Here is a 16187-nt window from a genome sequence, read left to right on the forward strand (position 1 = left end):
ATAGGCACATTACTGTGTCTAAAACGGTCTTTTAACTGAGCATTTATTAAGCCTAGGATCTATGTTTTTAATCGACATGACCTCTATCAATATTAACAATATTGTATTAATATATCTCCTTTGAAAGATCACTGATATATCTTGAAAATCGGTATACTGCCCAGCAGAAGAGCAAAGCCAGATCAGTCTGAGTGGGCATGACTTGTGCGCGTGCGTGGATCTATATCCTGCTAATAGATCCCATCATGTTTGGACGTTTCTCCCACAGATAATGAAGAAGACTTCAATTAAAACCCTGAGTGAAATTAAGAAGTAATTCCACTGATTTATAATCTTTCATTTCTCTCTAATCCGTCTTTGTCTCCCACACAGCCTGTTCCAGCACTCTCTCACTCTCGCGCTGGTCTGGAGCTCACCTGGATGACGCGCATGTTCAGTCCAGTCTCCTGCGCCAGCTGCTCCCGGATGTGCCGGGTGGGCTTCGGCGTGGCCACAAACGCGGCCTTTAACGTTTCCAGTTGTTTGGCCTTGATGGTGGTCCGGGGTCCCCGTCTCTTGGTGCCAGAGTTCTGCTCCTCGTTTTCAATATTGTTCGTTTCCTTATCAGAGGACGTGGAATTATCCGTCTCCTTTATGTCGTCCTGAATCGGGTCAGGCAGATCCGGCGATAAACTCCTATCCGTACACGACGACACTACAGGGGGGACAAACAAGAGAGAGGTCACGGTGGGAAATGTCACAGAGGAGGGAGGGAGGGAGATGGGCAACAGACCGGAAAACATGGCGCCGAAATACGGTAGAAATGATAGATTAATTAGTTTAAAAAAATAGACTTTTAGATGTGCTTGTCCTACTTTTCAAGCACGAATAAAAGACGAAATTCAGAGATAAAACACGGAAGTCTAAAATACGAGACAGGAAGTCGTCATTATCACACAAAAGGTCAAAGAGATAAATTAGGGAATAACATTTTTATATTCTGAGATAAACGGTGAAAATCTTGAGGGAAAAAAGACTGAAAGGACTAAAACTGAAGTTATTAGATAGTAAGTTATAGTTTTGATCTATGTAATAAATAAAAATGTTAAAAATGAAAATTTCGCAATAAAAGCCTTAATCATGAGACGTAGTGAGATAACAAGTAAAAATAATGAGATATTAAGTAGAATAGGAGATAAAATTGGAAGGAATCAATTAATTTCAACCAAAAACTCGAAATTCTGCATAAAACATCGGAACTTGTCAAAGTAAAAAATACGAAACAGGAAGTCATAATTATGACAAAAATAAAAGCTCTGGATGAAAATTCCTAATTTTGAGAGAAGTGAAAACTGCGGGGGGAAAAGTCGAAATTTTGTTGTTGAATTGTAATTATTAGATACAAATTTTAATCGTGAGATATTGTTATGAATTTGAGATAGTAATAAGTCGCATATATGGGATAAAATTTAACTTAAGACAAAAAATTGAAAGGATACAAAATAAATAAATAATAATGAATGCATGAATTCAAACCGAAATTTTGAGGTAAAACGTCATATTTGAGAGGTCATAAAATGGGATAAAAATCTAAATTATGAGATAACTCAAAAATAAATAAAACTCGAAATTAAAAAAAAAAACAAATAATGATATATAACGTGGTATAAACGAGGTAGTAATTTGAATGTGGGATAAAAACAATAAAATGTTTGCTAAAAAGTTGAAAATATGGTCTGAAAGTAACACATGATATTAAAGATCGTAATTATGAGACGGTAATTTAATATGGGATTAAAATCAATATTATGAGGTAAAGAAATCATAAATATGATTAAAAAAGCAAAAAAAAAAAGAATTATATCCAACGTCTCATTTAAAGTCATAGTATTTAAGTGTGGGTTTAAAACCAAAATAGTGAGTCAAAATGTCGAAAATATGACATGAAAAAAAGAATGATGATACCAGACGTCATATTTATGAGACAGTAATTTCAGTATGAGCTTTTCATCGAAACTACGTGCTTAAAAGCAAATCAAGGCTTTAAAAATGACTTAAGTGATATAAAAATGATGTAGAACTTCATAATAATGAGACAATTAATCAATTAAATGGGCTTACAATTGAAATTATTTACAAACTCGAAAAATCAAATACGAAAAAAATCTGAATCAGGACACAGAAAGTTGAATTATAATTTAAAAAAAACGTAAATTTTGATGTAAAACTTCAAAATAATGTCAAAGTAATTCAGAATTTGGGGATCAGAATATTAATTAAGGGGTTAATAGTCGAAAAAGTGAGATTAAAAATCTAAATTATGAGACAAAGTCAATAATATGGCAGGAAACTCGTTATTATGGTATAAACCATCACAATTTTAAGATAAATCTGAACGTTGCTATGAGATAAAATGTCTGAACTAGAAAACAAAAAGTCTAAATTACAAAGATTTTTCTGGTTTAAATTATGGTGGTTTGGGATTTTCTAATTTGGCCCTAAAGAAAACCTAAAACAGCTTCTATAAAATGCGCAAACTAAACAGGAAAGCAGAACATTTCTGTAAAACGCCCCGCATTAAAATGACTATTACACTCATGTTACCTTTTCTTATTTTGAATGGTACATGTGTGACTCCATGGGACAAGGGAGCATTACGCAGGGTCCTCGTGAGCTTTCTCTAAGGCTGTGTTGAGACACAAACCACAGACGCACGGGCAGACTACCCAGCATTCCCAGTGGACGGTGGCGTAATATAACAGAGAGCCGTTGTCCTGTGAAAGGTAAATATTGAAAGCACTCATCTGACAAGGCTGTTGTGAAAAACTCTCCACGGACTCCTCGAAATGTTGAAAAAAATCACACATTCCAAGCCTGCATCCTTGCCTTTCTTTTGTCTCTTGAAGTATCTTATCTAAAAAGCTATTTCCTTACACTGACTATTTTTTCCCACGCCAAAAGAAAAGAAAAAAAAAAAACCGTGAGCGCGCACACATATGGCTTTCTTCCATAGTTGGTTACCTGAGTTTAAGCTGACTTCTTTAATGGCTCCGGAGCTCAAATAATCTTCTTTGCACACAAACTTGTTCTCGTCGATCACGTAGAGCTCCTCTCCCGTGGACAGCTGCTTGTTACACACCATGCACGTGAAGCAGTTCAGGTGGAACACCTTGCTGCGCGCTTTACGCACCAGGTCGTTCGGTGAGATTCCCTGCAGGCAGCCGGCGCACTTTGTGCCAAAACGCCTACAGAGAAAAAAGACGACAGAATGAAAGCAAATTAATTTACTTGCTGTAAAAAAAAGATAGATTAGAGTTTATTTTACGCATGAAGATTGCGTGAAAACGCTCTTTAGTTGCGTCATTTTATTTGGAGTTAGGCAAATAGGATCGATTATTTTGCTTAAAAAATGATAATTCAAAGCTGATCATCTGCAGAAATCTGGCTTTAATTAATGTTAAATGATACTGATAACAAAAGGCCCCAAAAATGTTCATTTTGGTTCATTACAATTTCAAAATAAAAGCCCGAAATAACAATTTCCCAATTTCAGTTAAAAGATCAATGAAAACGTGATTTATCCAGCTGAAGAGGGCGAACAGAAAACGAGTGTGGATGCTTTTAATTGAATATAAAAATAAACTTTGGAGGTGATGCAGCCCGTTATTTTGATGGAGGTGCTCTGACAATAACCCCACGCAAAACGCATTAGTGACAATCAACACATTGTAGCCAAGGATATATTACAGGATTAGGCAGAGTGGGAGCATCTTAGCGTGAAAATCTGCTCTTAATCCATATTCACCCGCTTAAATACGAGCTTCACTGGGTGGGAAAGACTCCCATACACAACAAAAATAAGCATTCAGATGAAGGCAAATCTTCATTTGACAGGGAGGATGAGGAGGAGAAGGTGGCTGTGGATTTTGTATTTCATTATCAAATTCGCTGAAAATTCCTGGCATTTTAAAAATGATGATTAAAAATGTTCCAGGCTGTCTTTCCTCGGTGTACCTGGATTCCCAGCCGGCCTTTCCAGGAGGGTTTTGGGGGTGTTAAAGCCTCTGGGTGAAAGCAAGCACTCCCTTTGTGCATCATTGTTTTAACACTAATGTAGGCTTGTCCCTCCATTTGCAATAGTATCGCTTCACTGTCCCTCTTTTTTTCACATGCATGGCCGAGTCCCCCCCCCAACCCCACCCCCCACCCCCAGCGAAAAGGGCACAACTCTACTTACACAACAAATGGACATATTAGGGTGATTACTGTTTCGCCCGGCTTAATGGCTCGTCCATTTAAATCCAGCGCTTGATGGGACCTGCGCTATGATGATGATGACGGCCAAGGCCGCGCGAGGGCCAACGACACCCCGTCCCCCCTCAAAAAAAAAAAAGGGGGGGAAAAAGAGGGGAATAAAGGCTAATGTGTCTTACATGTCATTAGACAATTTGGGGGAGAACATAAAGCGCACATAGAAATGAAAATGATGCTAAGAGAGAGGAAGAGAGGGAGGGAGGGACAAACAAGGGCTTCACTTATCACTCAATTACCTGCAACACTTTTAGGAACTGTGAACTGGTTAATGGTCTAATGGCTGTTTGGGAAAGTGTTGTAAAATGGATTAAAACGCTCGCACGTGCCTGCAAAATGAAATTATATTTATGGATCGCCTTTTCTCTGATTTTACGAACCATGATATGACAAATATCCAATCACAGTTATGCGTAAAATCCTGTTTATTTAATTATTCTGGCATCATTCCATGTAAAAACGTGTTTAATTTTATGCAAATGAATATTAATGACGTTTATCTTAACTGTTCTGACCCCTCACTGGATCAGTTGACCCCTCGCGTGCACGCGTAATTTCAGTTTAGGCCACAATGGTATCCCTTAAATGTTATTCCCCATCATTTATTTATATTTTTGAATAAAACTGCACAAACATGAGCTTATTTTAAAATATCTGGACCCCTAATGCGCACGTGAACCTTCACTGTTATTGCTGATTTTTCTGTTATTCTAATTCTTTTACGCGTTTCTTTTACGCATGTGAAATGCACTCTCTTTATGTTTTGAAATGTCAGTTAAGGCCTCAGTATATTATGGTTGATATTTCTAAGTATTATTTATCATTTATTAGAATTTTACAATCAATATTGCGTTTAAAAAGCGCGTTGTGTCCAATTTTATCCATTACGCACGCCATATTCTAGCGTTTCCTGTCATATATTTCGTTTATTGTATTTTCAGGCCTACTTTTGAAATTCAATCAATATTGTTTCCATGGAAATATCATCCTAGTGTGCATTTGTGGCCGTCGGGAAGATAAAACTCACCAAAGGCACTCTAAGGCGCACAGAGCAGGTCCAAAATTTAGATATTTTATTTTTCTAGCTCTTATTTTTTGGATAAAGACATTTGTTGTGTTTCAAAAATATTTGCCTTTCCTTTTCTTTCTTTTACTGCCTCCAATGTTTCAAATGTTCTGTTTTAACTCTCTGAATTGAGTGTTGCTCCATAAATAAACCAGCCTTGCCTTATTATCTTAAACTCTGGAGCATCAGAGCGCCTCTTTAAAGATTTTTCTCTCCACACTCTGTTACCTGAAAAAGTCCATTTTGCAATAAAGCTTCCCGTCCCTGGAGAAGCACTTCTCGGTCAGGTTGCAGTTGCACTCGCAGCACAGGACGCACTTAGCGTGCCAGGCTCGGTCCAGCACGTTGAGGAGGAATCGGTCCAGGATTGGCCGCTCGCAGCCGGCACAGAGGACCATCATGTCTCCGGCCTGCAGGACGCACAGTGCCGACCTGCCTACACGGACTGCGCTGCTCGGACTGGGGCGACTCGGATCTACGGGGAACAACGTCTTGGCTCCTGGAGGTGTGTGCTGTCAGGCGAAAACTGGTCCAAACCTTCAAAGGGTGACAACAATCCTTCAGATTTATTGTAGTCCTGCTCCTGTTTGGGCTCCACTCTTGGCACTTGTCACAATCCAAAATCCACAGAGGAAGAGGAGGAGAGCTTCAGCATGTTTTTCTCACGCGCACTGACTATTAAAACAGCATCATTCAAATGGTGTTTATTTGGATATTTCATCCCTCGCTCGTGCTTTGTTTTTGGGGTCCACTCATTTCCTCCGGGCTCACCTCACGTCGCCACTTTCAGCATCACTGTGCCTGGGTTATCACGAGGTTGTGCCAGCGCGGCGCGCGTCCTGCGCTCACATTGGATGACGCCCCTGTTAATTCCCGTGCCAAGAGAGCCAATCAGAGGACAGTTGTTATGGTTACACGCTCATAGCTGTAGCCTCCGAGCGAAGCCTGAACCACACGCCGTGGAAAGAGAAATACCAGGTAGGGCTGGGAAAATGTCACGTTTTTAAAACATGTCAGTATATTTTCAATGAGGGGTAGGGTTTTATCAGGTCTGCTGCATAACAAGGAGTTTCTTTTACTGCTGGTGAATGCTAAGATGAAGGGTTTTTTAAATGAAAAAATAAAACAGTTGCAAGGCCTCAACATCACTAAAAAGATTTGTTTAATAAGAACTGCTGACAATAATACTGATCTCTTAGGAAATGTTTAGTCTGCATGAAGAATTTTCTCATTTAAATAATTTATTTCAAGAGTATTTACATCAGTGGCTCTCCAGTGGTCTAGCCTTACCACCTCTTAAAAGGAATTCAGGACCAAAATGTCAAAATCATAAAAATAATTCAAACTTATTTCATGCAAATGTTGCCGTTTGAACTCTAAATGGACCAAAACACGTTGGAACACCAGATAAAACATTTTTACAACATGCATCAATACAGAAGCCCTGGACTTTCTGCATGCTCATATTTGATGTTTTTGTATGTGCATTTTTTGCAAGAAGACATTTCCAGAGTGTTCAGAGACCCGTTACCAGAGGAAACACAGCTTTTGTTATCCAAAAGTAACCAAACAAAGAGGTTGAAATCTGAAGAAAACAACCCAGAGATAACAGAGAAAAACAAACTGGCATATGTCTGCTTAGAGCTTCCATACATCAGAGATTTCTGCCATCTCCTTTTTATCCAGGCGCTTAAATATTTCACCACCCACTTTCAGCCCCAGCCCACCAGCTGAGAACCAGTCATGTTGATTACTGGCAAAAATCTATTGATTTATTGAATTTTGACACCAAAACACCAAAATAGATATTTCATTCAGTGCTGTCAAATGATTAAAATTTTTAATCAGATTAATCACAGGGTTGCTGTGGGTTAATTTTGATTAATCATGATTAAATACAATTAATTTTTAATCTATATTAATAGCATTTCATTTTGCAAGCTTGGAAATGCTTGTGCTTTAACGTGTGCTTCACGTTAACGTGGTATTTTAAGTGCTTCGGTGAAAAGAAAACTCCTTCCTGCAGAATGTGAATGATACTTTATGTCGATCGACTGTCTGTCTTGGTTTTGTTTTTTTCCCATTGCGAGGGCCAACGTGCTGTTTAGCGTCTTCCATATCGAGTTGGTTGGTCACTACCGGATCAACGGCCTATCTGCGCATGTGCGGCGGCATGCTTGACGGTAATCCTACTTGGACAAACTGCCCGAAATGCGTTGCCAGAGACGTTTCAGGGATTTTGAGTCAATCTGCACTGTAGACGGGTAAATTGCATTAAGTTTTTAAATCAGATTAATCATGATGATGGATTAATCCGCATTAGCGCATTAATTTTGACAGCCCTAATAGAAACTAAATACTCGACAAAATGAAAAATTGCAGGTGCACTCCTGTATAATGTCTAAATTGCACAGATATGTTGGCAACATGTGGAAAAGTGGGTGGGACGAGGGAGGAGCCAGACTAACCGTCAATCCTTGCCTGTTCTACCCACTTTTCCAAGTGTTGCCAACATATTTGTGCAACTGTAACATTGCGCTTTTTTTTGTTAAAAAAGTCTGAACTGGTTTTGGTTTTGTACAGTTAAGTCAGTGTGAAGGGGGTTGTGTTAAATTTTTGATGCATATGAACATTGACATTAGGGCTTCTATTTTTGATGCCATAGTATCAGGTTTCAATATTTTTTCTAATAAATTCTCCAAAATCAGCAGTAAAATATGATTTAAATAATCCCTTTATGAGTATGGTTTCATTAGAATTATTTTTTTTTTACCAGAGTAAGATCATTATTACTTTGATTTGTTTTTAATGCTTGAAACTTGTAATGCAAACTCATTCATGCTGACTGAACTGCACAAAGATGTTGGCAACATTTGGAAAAGTGGGTTCTACTCTAGGGAGGAGTCAGGAAAACCATCACCCCATGCCAGTTCCGCCCACTTTTCCAAATGTTGCCGACAAATTGGTGCAATTGCAGCTTTGCTCTCTCATTTTGATTTCGTACCTTCTGACACCATCAATTATTGAAATAATGGAGATTTTCTTATTTTGTAACACATGAGTGTAGGACATTTTGATGGCCTAAACATACAGAATAATGCTGATGTTGTCGTACAGCTTAGCCACCTTGCAGGAGTACAGTTCTTAATCATTATAAATGAACTTTGGCTAATATTAAGTGTCTAGGATGTTATTTTTGTTGCAGTGGTATCAAAAAATATACACTGTGTGTCTCTAAAATTAGCCTAAATGAAATCAATTAAAAGATAATTCCTTTATAAATAGGATATAAATATAACTGGATTTTTCCTAGAATCTTTTTGGGCAATTTCTTGTTTTAAACTGTTTTAAAAATTGCAAGCATCTCAGCAGATTGCCTACATTTCCATTAAATCACACATTGGCAACATGTTGGAGAAAGTGGGCAGCACTAAAACAGCATGGAAACAGAGAAAAAGGAAACATATTGATAAATGTCCACATAAGGCTTCCATACATCATTTGCCGTTTATTTTCCAGGCACTGAAAACCTCTCAGTGACCCACTTTTGGTCCCCAAACCACCAGCTGAAAACCACTGATTTAAATTATTTGCAAAAATCAATTGCTTTTGATATTGTTTGATACCAAGGCAACAAAGATTTATTTTCCAGACACCAAATATTTGGCAATTTAGCTTTTTTGATGATCAAAAATTGAAAAAAATGAATAAACCCTCACGCCTGTCCAGTTCCACCCACTTTACCAAATGTTGCCAACATAATTGTGCAAATTGACAAAGAAAAGTGCAATTTTTGAACATCTTTTGGGGTAAAGATATGACTGAGGATAATAATCTCTATATTTTAATCACAAAAATCATGTATTTTTAATAGAATTGTAATTTTCATCACCTTGGTATGTGCTGTAATATAAAATAGCTTATATATGAAGTTTCTTGTGTATTCATACATATTTAAGGGCATTGTGAGCAATTGTTGCTATTAGAAATGAAAAAGCAAAAATATTGGATGATATCATGATGATTTGTTTTTCACCAATATGATAAATCAGTTCAAATGTGCCTATGTAAAGAAAGAAAAATGATAATTCAATGAAAAATGTTTCAATATTATTTTGACAATAATCATATAAAGTCTAATAATAAAGCTGCAGACAGACAGGTCCATACTGTCAACTGGAGCATACACAGCTGTGATTTTGGGCCTCGTTGCCCAGCCCTAGGGGCCGTGGATGCCGCTTATTTCCAGCCTTTGCAGCCCAGCCTGCATGTGGAAGCTTTCATGGAGACATGAGTGCATTTTTCGGGTGAAAGTGAAACAAAAAAAAAAACCTCCCTTTAACATTCTGCTCAGACCTTAAGTCCTGCTGTAAAGAAGCTACGAAGGTGAGGAAATACCTGCACAACAGGCACGGGGAGGCCGTGTGTAAACGTCTCCTGGATTGAATGTGAATAGGTCTGCAGAGGGAGTGGGAGTAGCCGAACAAGGGGGCTAATGCTACACAACCTTATAATGGCCTTGTGACAAAACACTCGTGCATTACAGTGCAGAGGAGGGGGGGCTGACCGCGGGCCTTTTCTCATGCAGAAAGCTATTTACAGGGAAATGCGATGGATTAGCTGCAGCTCATCAATAGGGAGAGCCTGCTGGTCAGCCGCTGCTTTAACAGAGTGGCCCCCAATCGAAGAGGGATTTCAAATATTTACCGACAGACGCGTTTTGTTAGTTCCAGTTAAGCAAACAGGAGAGGCGTTAATACACGGAGGAGGAGGAGACTTGTTTTAGCATTTCTCTAACCACCTCAGAGAGGGATGATGGGAATGACACGAGGTGTGAATTTTGACTCGTTAGTGAAAACGTTTAGAGAGGGAGAGATGAACAAAAGGATGAAGAAAAGATCAAGAAAGTAAAATTACGATATCTCTGAATCTATCGTGGTAAAACGGGATAGCTGAGTAGGCTGCTGCCATAAATATACGCTAAAGGAATACACAAATAACTCTAAACCAATGCTTATGCTCTTCTAAAGTGGTATTTGAAAAAGAGTAGAAAGTTCAGAGGGTTGACTGAACGTGAGTGGGCGGGGCCTCAGGTGCAGTGACATAAATTTAAAACCACAACGGAAGTAAATGGCGTTTTTTTGGCAAAAATAAAATAGCTTTAAAAATCATAAACACTTGTTTATTCTAACATTTGAAATGTAGGCTGTCAAAATTAATGTAAATCAATTATTTATGAACCCCTTTGTAAAGTGTTCATTTTGATTATTATGACTAGTAATTATCACTGGACTAGTGATGGGAATTTCAGTTCTTTTTAGTGATCTGCCCCATTTGGCTCAGCTCAGCAAGAAGAGCCGACTCTTTCAGCTCATCATTTGGGTACCATTGAGTAGTGTTGTACTCAAGACCGCACTATCTAAGACTGAGACCTGCCCGAGACCAGAGCGCATAAAGACCAAGACTTTTGAGGGTCAACCGTATATTGTGGAAGGCTTTCTGCTTTACACCTACGAACCTTTGATTGACGTGCTGAACCAGCGTTACTTTGTTTCCATCCTGTACGAAGAATGCAGAAAGAGGAGGTGCTCTAGGAACTACACGGTGCCAGATCCACCCGGCCTGTTCGATGGCCATGTCTAGCCCATGTGTTTGAAACACAAGAGCATCGAGGCAAGACCGTGACCAAGACAAGTCGAGACAGAGACAAGACCAAGACCATAAAAATCCATTTTTAAAAACCATGACAAGGTAAAACAGTTAAAGAGCATTTTCTGTTTAATTTCAGTTTTCTTTTTAATAAATTTGACGGATAAAAACAAGGTGTCTGCAACTCTTTCAAAGCACAACATGCAAAAATCTCAAATCTTAACAAAAGTGTTCAACTAATTTCTTGTAAAAATAAATCCTTGTATGTATTTAAAAGCCACTGACAAGTTTTGAATTATTTTAAATATCTGAAAATGAGTTGTTTATCTAGATTTGTTAGGTGAATTAGGCCTAAAGTAAGTGTTCAGATGTATTTCTGACTAGAAATAAGATGGACTGATATCTGGTGTAGCTATTTGTTATTTTAGCAAGTGTTCTCCTTATTATCACATTAATGAAGTCAAAGAATAGCAGATCATTGCTGGTCTGGACTGGTCTTAATGCAAAATCCCAAGTCTGGACAGTCCGAGACCAAGACAAGACCCAGTAAAAATGCTCTCAAGCACGAGACAAGACCAAGACATTTAAGACTGTTCTCAAGTACTACAACACTACCACTCTGGCTTTATTTGACCTGCTAAATTTAGTAATGCCATAGCATAAGACTGATATCCATGCTGGTATTTTTGTTCACCAGAAGTCCATCCAATTGGTGCCAGTAGTCTCCCTACTAGTGAAATGGGGATCATCTGAGTGCAGTGAATGTGTCTTAGGTGACTGTAGTAAAAAGACACCTGTGTCTGAATTATCCATTCATTGGTTAATCAGTACTCCTGGCTACCATTACACCATGATGAAAAAAGAACACCCAACACCAAGCAACTCAGAGACAAGGTTATTGAAAAGTATAAGTCAGAGGATATATAAAAAAATCAAAGGCACTGAACATCCCCCAGAGTTTAGTTAAATCCATCATCAAGAAATGGAAGGAATATGGCACTCGTGTAAACCTGCCTGGATCAGACCGTCCTCACAAACTGAGTGACCGTGCAAGAAGGAGACTAGTGAGAGAGGCCACCAAGACACCTATGACTACTCTGAAGGCCAGGTTCTTCACCAGTCAAAGCTTTATGATAAAGTAGTAAAGAAAAACTCACTGTTGAAGAAAACTCAGATTAAATCTGGACTAGAGTTCACCAAAAGGCATGTGAGAAACTCCATGGTCAATCTGAAGAAAGTTCTTTGGTTTGATGAGACCAAAATGGTGCTTTTTGGTCATCAGACAAGACCATGTTCTAAGGCTATGTTCGGTGGACCAAAAAACCTTCACATCACCACAAACACACCATCTGGCACAGGGAAAGGAGAGCTTTCTGGAGGCCAACCAAATGGGGAGGCCATGGAGGTTAGGAACATCCCTGTACATTGTGAAGTTAATCTGTGATAACCATTTTCTATATCTGAATAGTAACCACTAACAAAGTAACAAATAATAAATGTTATTTATTTGTTAATTTATTTATTTATTTATGTTGTAGTACAGTATAGCTTTAAAAATGAAAACCCCTTTTCATAAAACAAAATGACCTTTTTGTAATGTTAAATGTGGATTGGCACGTTGACGTAAATAATCTGAAAAGTAACGTTAGACCTCATCTAAGCATGATGTGCACAAATGTTAGGATACTATAGAATAAAGTAGAAGAAACTGAATAACCTTAAGGGAAAACTAATTTATTAATTGCGAAATTTGGCAAAAAAAAGCTGAAAATTGGCCAAAATGGGATACAATCAGCTGAGAATAAATTGTGAAAAAGGGACAGAGTGGCAAAAATGGGATAACAAATCAAAAATTAGTTAAGAAAGGCAACAATGAGTGGGAAAAATGGTGATGAGTGGTAAAAAAGTAGCAAGAATGGGTTAAAAGGGACAACCATGGGAGAGTAGCAAAAATATCAAGCAAGGCATAAATGAGTAGGAAGAAAATGGGGAAAAGCAGTTGAAATGTGGCAAAATGGTTTAAAAGTGGCAATAAATAGGCAAATCGTGAAAAAAAAAAATTGTTTGAAAGAGACTAAAGCAAAGAAGGGGCTTAGCAAGGCCAAATGGGTGGAAAGAAGCGGTGAAAAGCAGCTAAAAAGTGGTAAAAATGACTTAAAAGTGGCAAAATGGGACAACAAACTGTTAAAAGCTGTTAAAAAGTGGCTAAAAATTGCCACAAAGGTGCAAAATAGAAAAAAGAGACAAACCCAGGACAGAGGTAAAAATGGGCCAAGCCAAGGCAAAAATGAGTGGGAGAATGTGTTGAAAAGCAGCTAAAAAGTGGCCAAAATAGGTTAAAGTTGCAAAAATAGAAAAAAGGTGACCAAAAGGGGGGGGGGGGGGGGGGGGGGGGGTAAAAAGTGGCCAAAATAGGTTAAAGTTGCAAAAATAGGAAAAAGGTGACAAAGAGGGTGGGGGGAAAGTGGTGAAAAGTGGCCAAAATTGGTTAACAGTGGAAATAATAGGCAAAAATAGATGAAAAGAGACAAAAATGGGATAGCTGCAAAAATGACAGAGAAAGGCAAAAAAGGTGATGGGAAAATGGTGAAAGACAGTTAAAAAGCTGAAAAAATGTCAAGTTAAAGGAATAGGCAACAGGTGAAAATGGCTGTAAAGCAGTGTTAATTTTGGCGGCTGTTTTTAATGTTAGTCTTTAAATGAAATGCACTTATTTTTAGTCTCATTTTAGTCATCGCTATCCTTTTTGGTTTAATCCTAGCTTTAGTCGATGAAAAAACTCAAAACATTTTAGACTAGTTTTAGTCCATAAAAAGTTCTCACATTTTAGTCTTTACTTTTAGTCCGAGCATTTATTTTTTTGCCTAAATGTGGTACCAAATCATAGTACTGTGTTCTCTGCACTTTGCCAAACCTGGGGTCCCTGCTTTCTACAGCTGACAGGCAGAATAGATACAGCTGCATTGTATTTTGACAGATTTACCCACAGTGGAGAAATATCACCAATTTTAAATGTCTGAAAAATCAACATTACATTTTAGTCTAGCTTCAGTCATCTTGACAAAAACTAAACTTAGTTTTTTTGTTAGTTTTAGTCATCACAGATGTATTTTTGTTAGTCTTAGTCTGGTTTTTGTCACGGAGAAAAAGGCTGTCGGGGAGCATTTCTAGTCATAGTTTTAGTCGACAAAATTAACACAGCTGTAAAGAGACAGAAATTTGGAATGTGGTAAAAATGGGCCAAGCCAAGGCAAAAATGGGTGGGAAAAAAGGTGAAATCCAGTTGAAAAGCTCCAGAAATGGGTTAAAAAAGTGGTTTAAAAGAGACAAAAATGGGATAACAGCAGTAAAAGTGGCAAAAAGGGGCAAAATGGGTGGAAACAGTGATGAAAAATGGTCTAATCCACCACACACTTTTTAGCTCCAAAATGTTAACTGATTTACCAGCCAATTCTGTTGGCAAGCTTGTTAAAAAAAGCAGTTCTTCCTCTGATTATATTACAAAGTAATGGCCCTCTTTTTAAACCATTTTTAGTAGCATTTGTTAAAAAAAAGTTTTCTTTGTTCAGTCAGAGCTGTAACTTGTTTCTTTAGTACCTAACGCAGACTTTCTAACCTGTTGGCTATTGTTTTCTCTTCACCATATAGTTTTTCTAAATTCCTAAAGTGTTGTAATGGTGAATTATATGATTTTTGAAATACGTCTGGGCACTATTGTTGGTCCCTGTTAAAATTAGGGGAATTTATTGCCCAGCTAACCTCCATATTTCAGCCCTTTGTAGGGACGAGGCTGAATGAGTATTCCCCAATTAACAGGATGCCCTTTAGCCTGCAAAATGATTGAAAGACACAAATAAAGAGAGCGAATAGTCCGAAAGAAAAGGGCTTCAGGATGGCAGACGGTGGGAAAAAGACCATTTGAGGAAAACGTTCCACATCCTGTTTGAATGCAGCCGCATCACATTGTGCTAAAAGAATCAAAAGCCCTCTTTTCTCCGCTCTGCTGTGCTCCGAGGGCGAGAGACACTCACCTGTGCAGAGAGAGAGAGAGTGGGGGAGCTGTCCGTGGTGCTGACATGCAGGAAGCACCAAGGACAGCGGCAGGCTTTTCTCCTTTGAGTGGGAATCCTGCATTACACAGTCGCATGTATCTCCTCTCTTCTATTCTGCAGACACTGTTTACATGTTAAATAGATTCTAACATGTTGGTGTTCAGGTAGAGGAAACTCTGACCTGGAGCCAGTCGCCATAATAACGCCGTATGACACTTCAGCCTCCTATAGAAACTAAATCCCTCTTTCACAAACACAAAGCACTTTCTCATGCTGAATCCGTCAAGGACTTTATCTCTTTCTCTTCCATTTGATGTTCCTTATTGTGCCTCTTTTTTCAGAGGTAGTATGTTAGTATGCAGACATTTGTAAACCTGACAACATTAGAGACATAAAGATATGTTATCTGATTGGTCTGTATGAAAGGCTTCTCTGCATAGACAGCAGGGTAGGCGACTGTCTGGGGTTTCAAGACATCGGGAAAAGTGTGAATCAAATGTGGGTAATACAACAAAACTTATTTCTTATTTTCATAACTAATGTGAGTATTAAGAATAAGGAGCTCAAGAGTGTATAAAATAGCATCAAATGAGAGTTTGAAAGACCAAAAACTCACCGGGAAGGACCTCTGACAACCCCTGCTGAGACTGAAGCCTGTCAAACGCTCCACTGTCTTCATCTGAGCCAATTACAGCGCAGTAGACATGCACAGAAATATTAAATCAATGAAATAGAGGACTATGTGTGGTCAAATTGGCATGAAATAAATAAAAAAGTAGCTTTCTGTGGCTTTGTTGATTTTCTGCTCCACTATCCAAGCTGTGTTGTGCTACTCACATGCTAGAGCAGGGGTGTCAAACTATGGCCCTGGGGCCAAATGCGGTCCCCGGTCCACTTTTGATTGGCCCGCAGCAAATTCTACAAATAACATGAAATATGGCCCACATTTGCTTGACTGTACTGTACTTCATAGTTTCAGAACAAGATAGTGCTACCATGCTAATTCTGTAAACAAACATCTTGACAAGAAGAATTAATTGATGCGTTTTCTTTGTGACTAAATTAGGAGAACTTTGTACAAAGTAAACATATTGGCTACCGAAATAATAATATCTTGTTTTCTAACTCTC

The 16187-nt window shown here is 38.4% G+C and overlaps 1 protein-coding gene across 1 annotated transcript in view; it reads right to left on the reverse strand.

Annotated features, from left to right (window-relative positions):
- lhx5 (LIM homeobox 5) overlaps positions 1–5754 on the reverse strand; it is a 38078-nt gene extending 32324 nt beyond the window's left edge. Inside the window, exons 1-3 of the mRNA XM_041810223.1 lie at positions 5585–5754; positions 3001–3224; positions 417–694 (exon numbers count right to left, since the gene is read on the reverse strand). Of these exons, the coding sequence (XP_041666157.1) occupies positions 417–694; positions 3001–3224; positions 5585–5754 (672 nt within the window). The remainder of the gene's footprint in view (positions 1–416; positions 695–3000; positions 3225–5584) is intronic.
- Between the last annotated feature and the right edge of the window lie 10433 nt (positions 5755–16187).

Source organism: Cheilinus undulatus, linkage group 17, assembly GCF_018320785.1.
Source record: "Cheilinus undulatus linkage group 17, ASM1832078v1, whole genome shotgun sequence".
Lineage (NCBI taxonomy): Eukaryota > Metazoa > Chordata > Actinopteri > Labriformes > Labridae > Cheilinus > Cheilinus undulatus.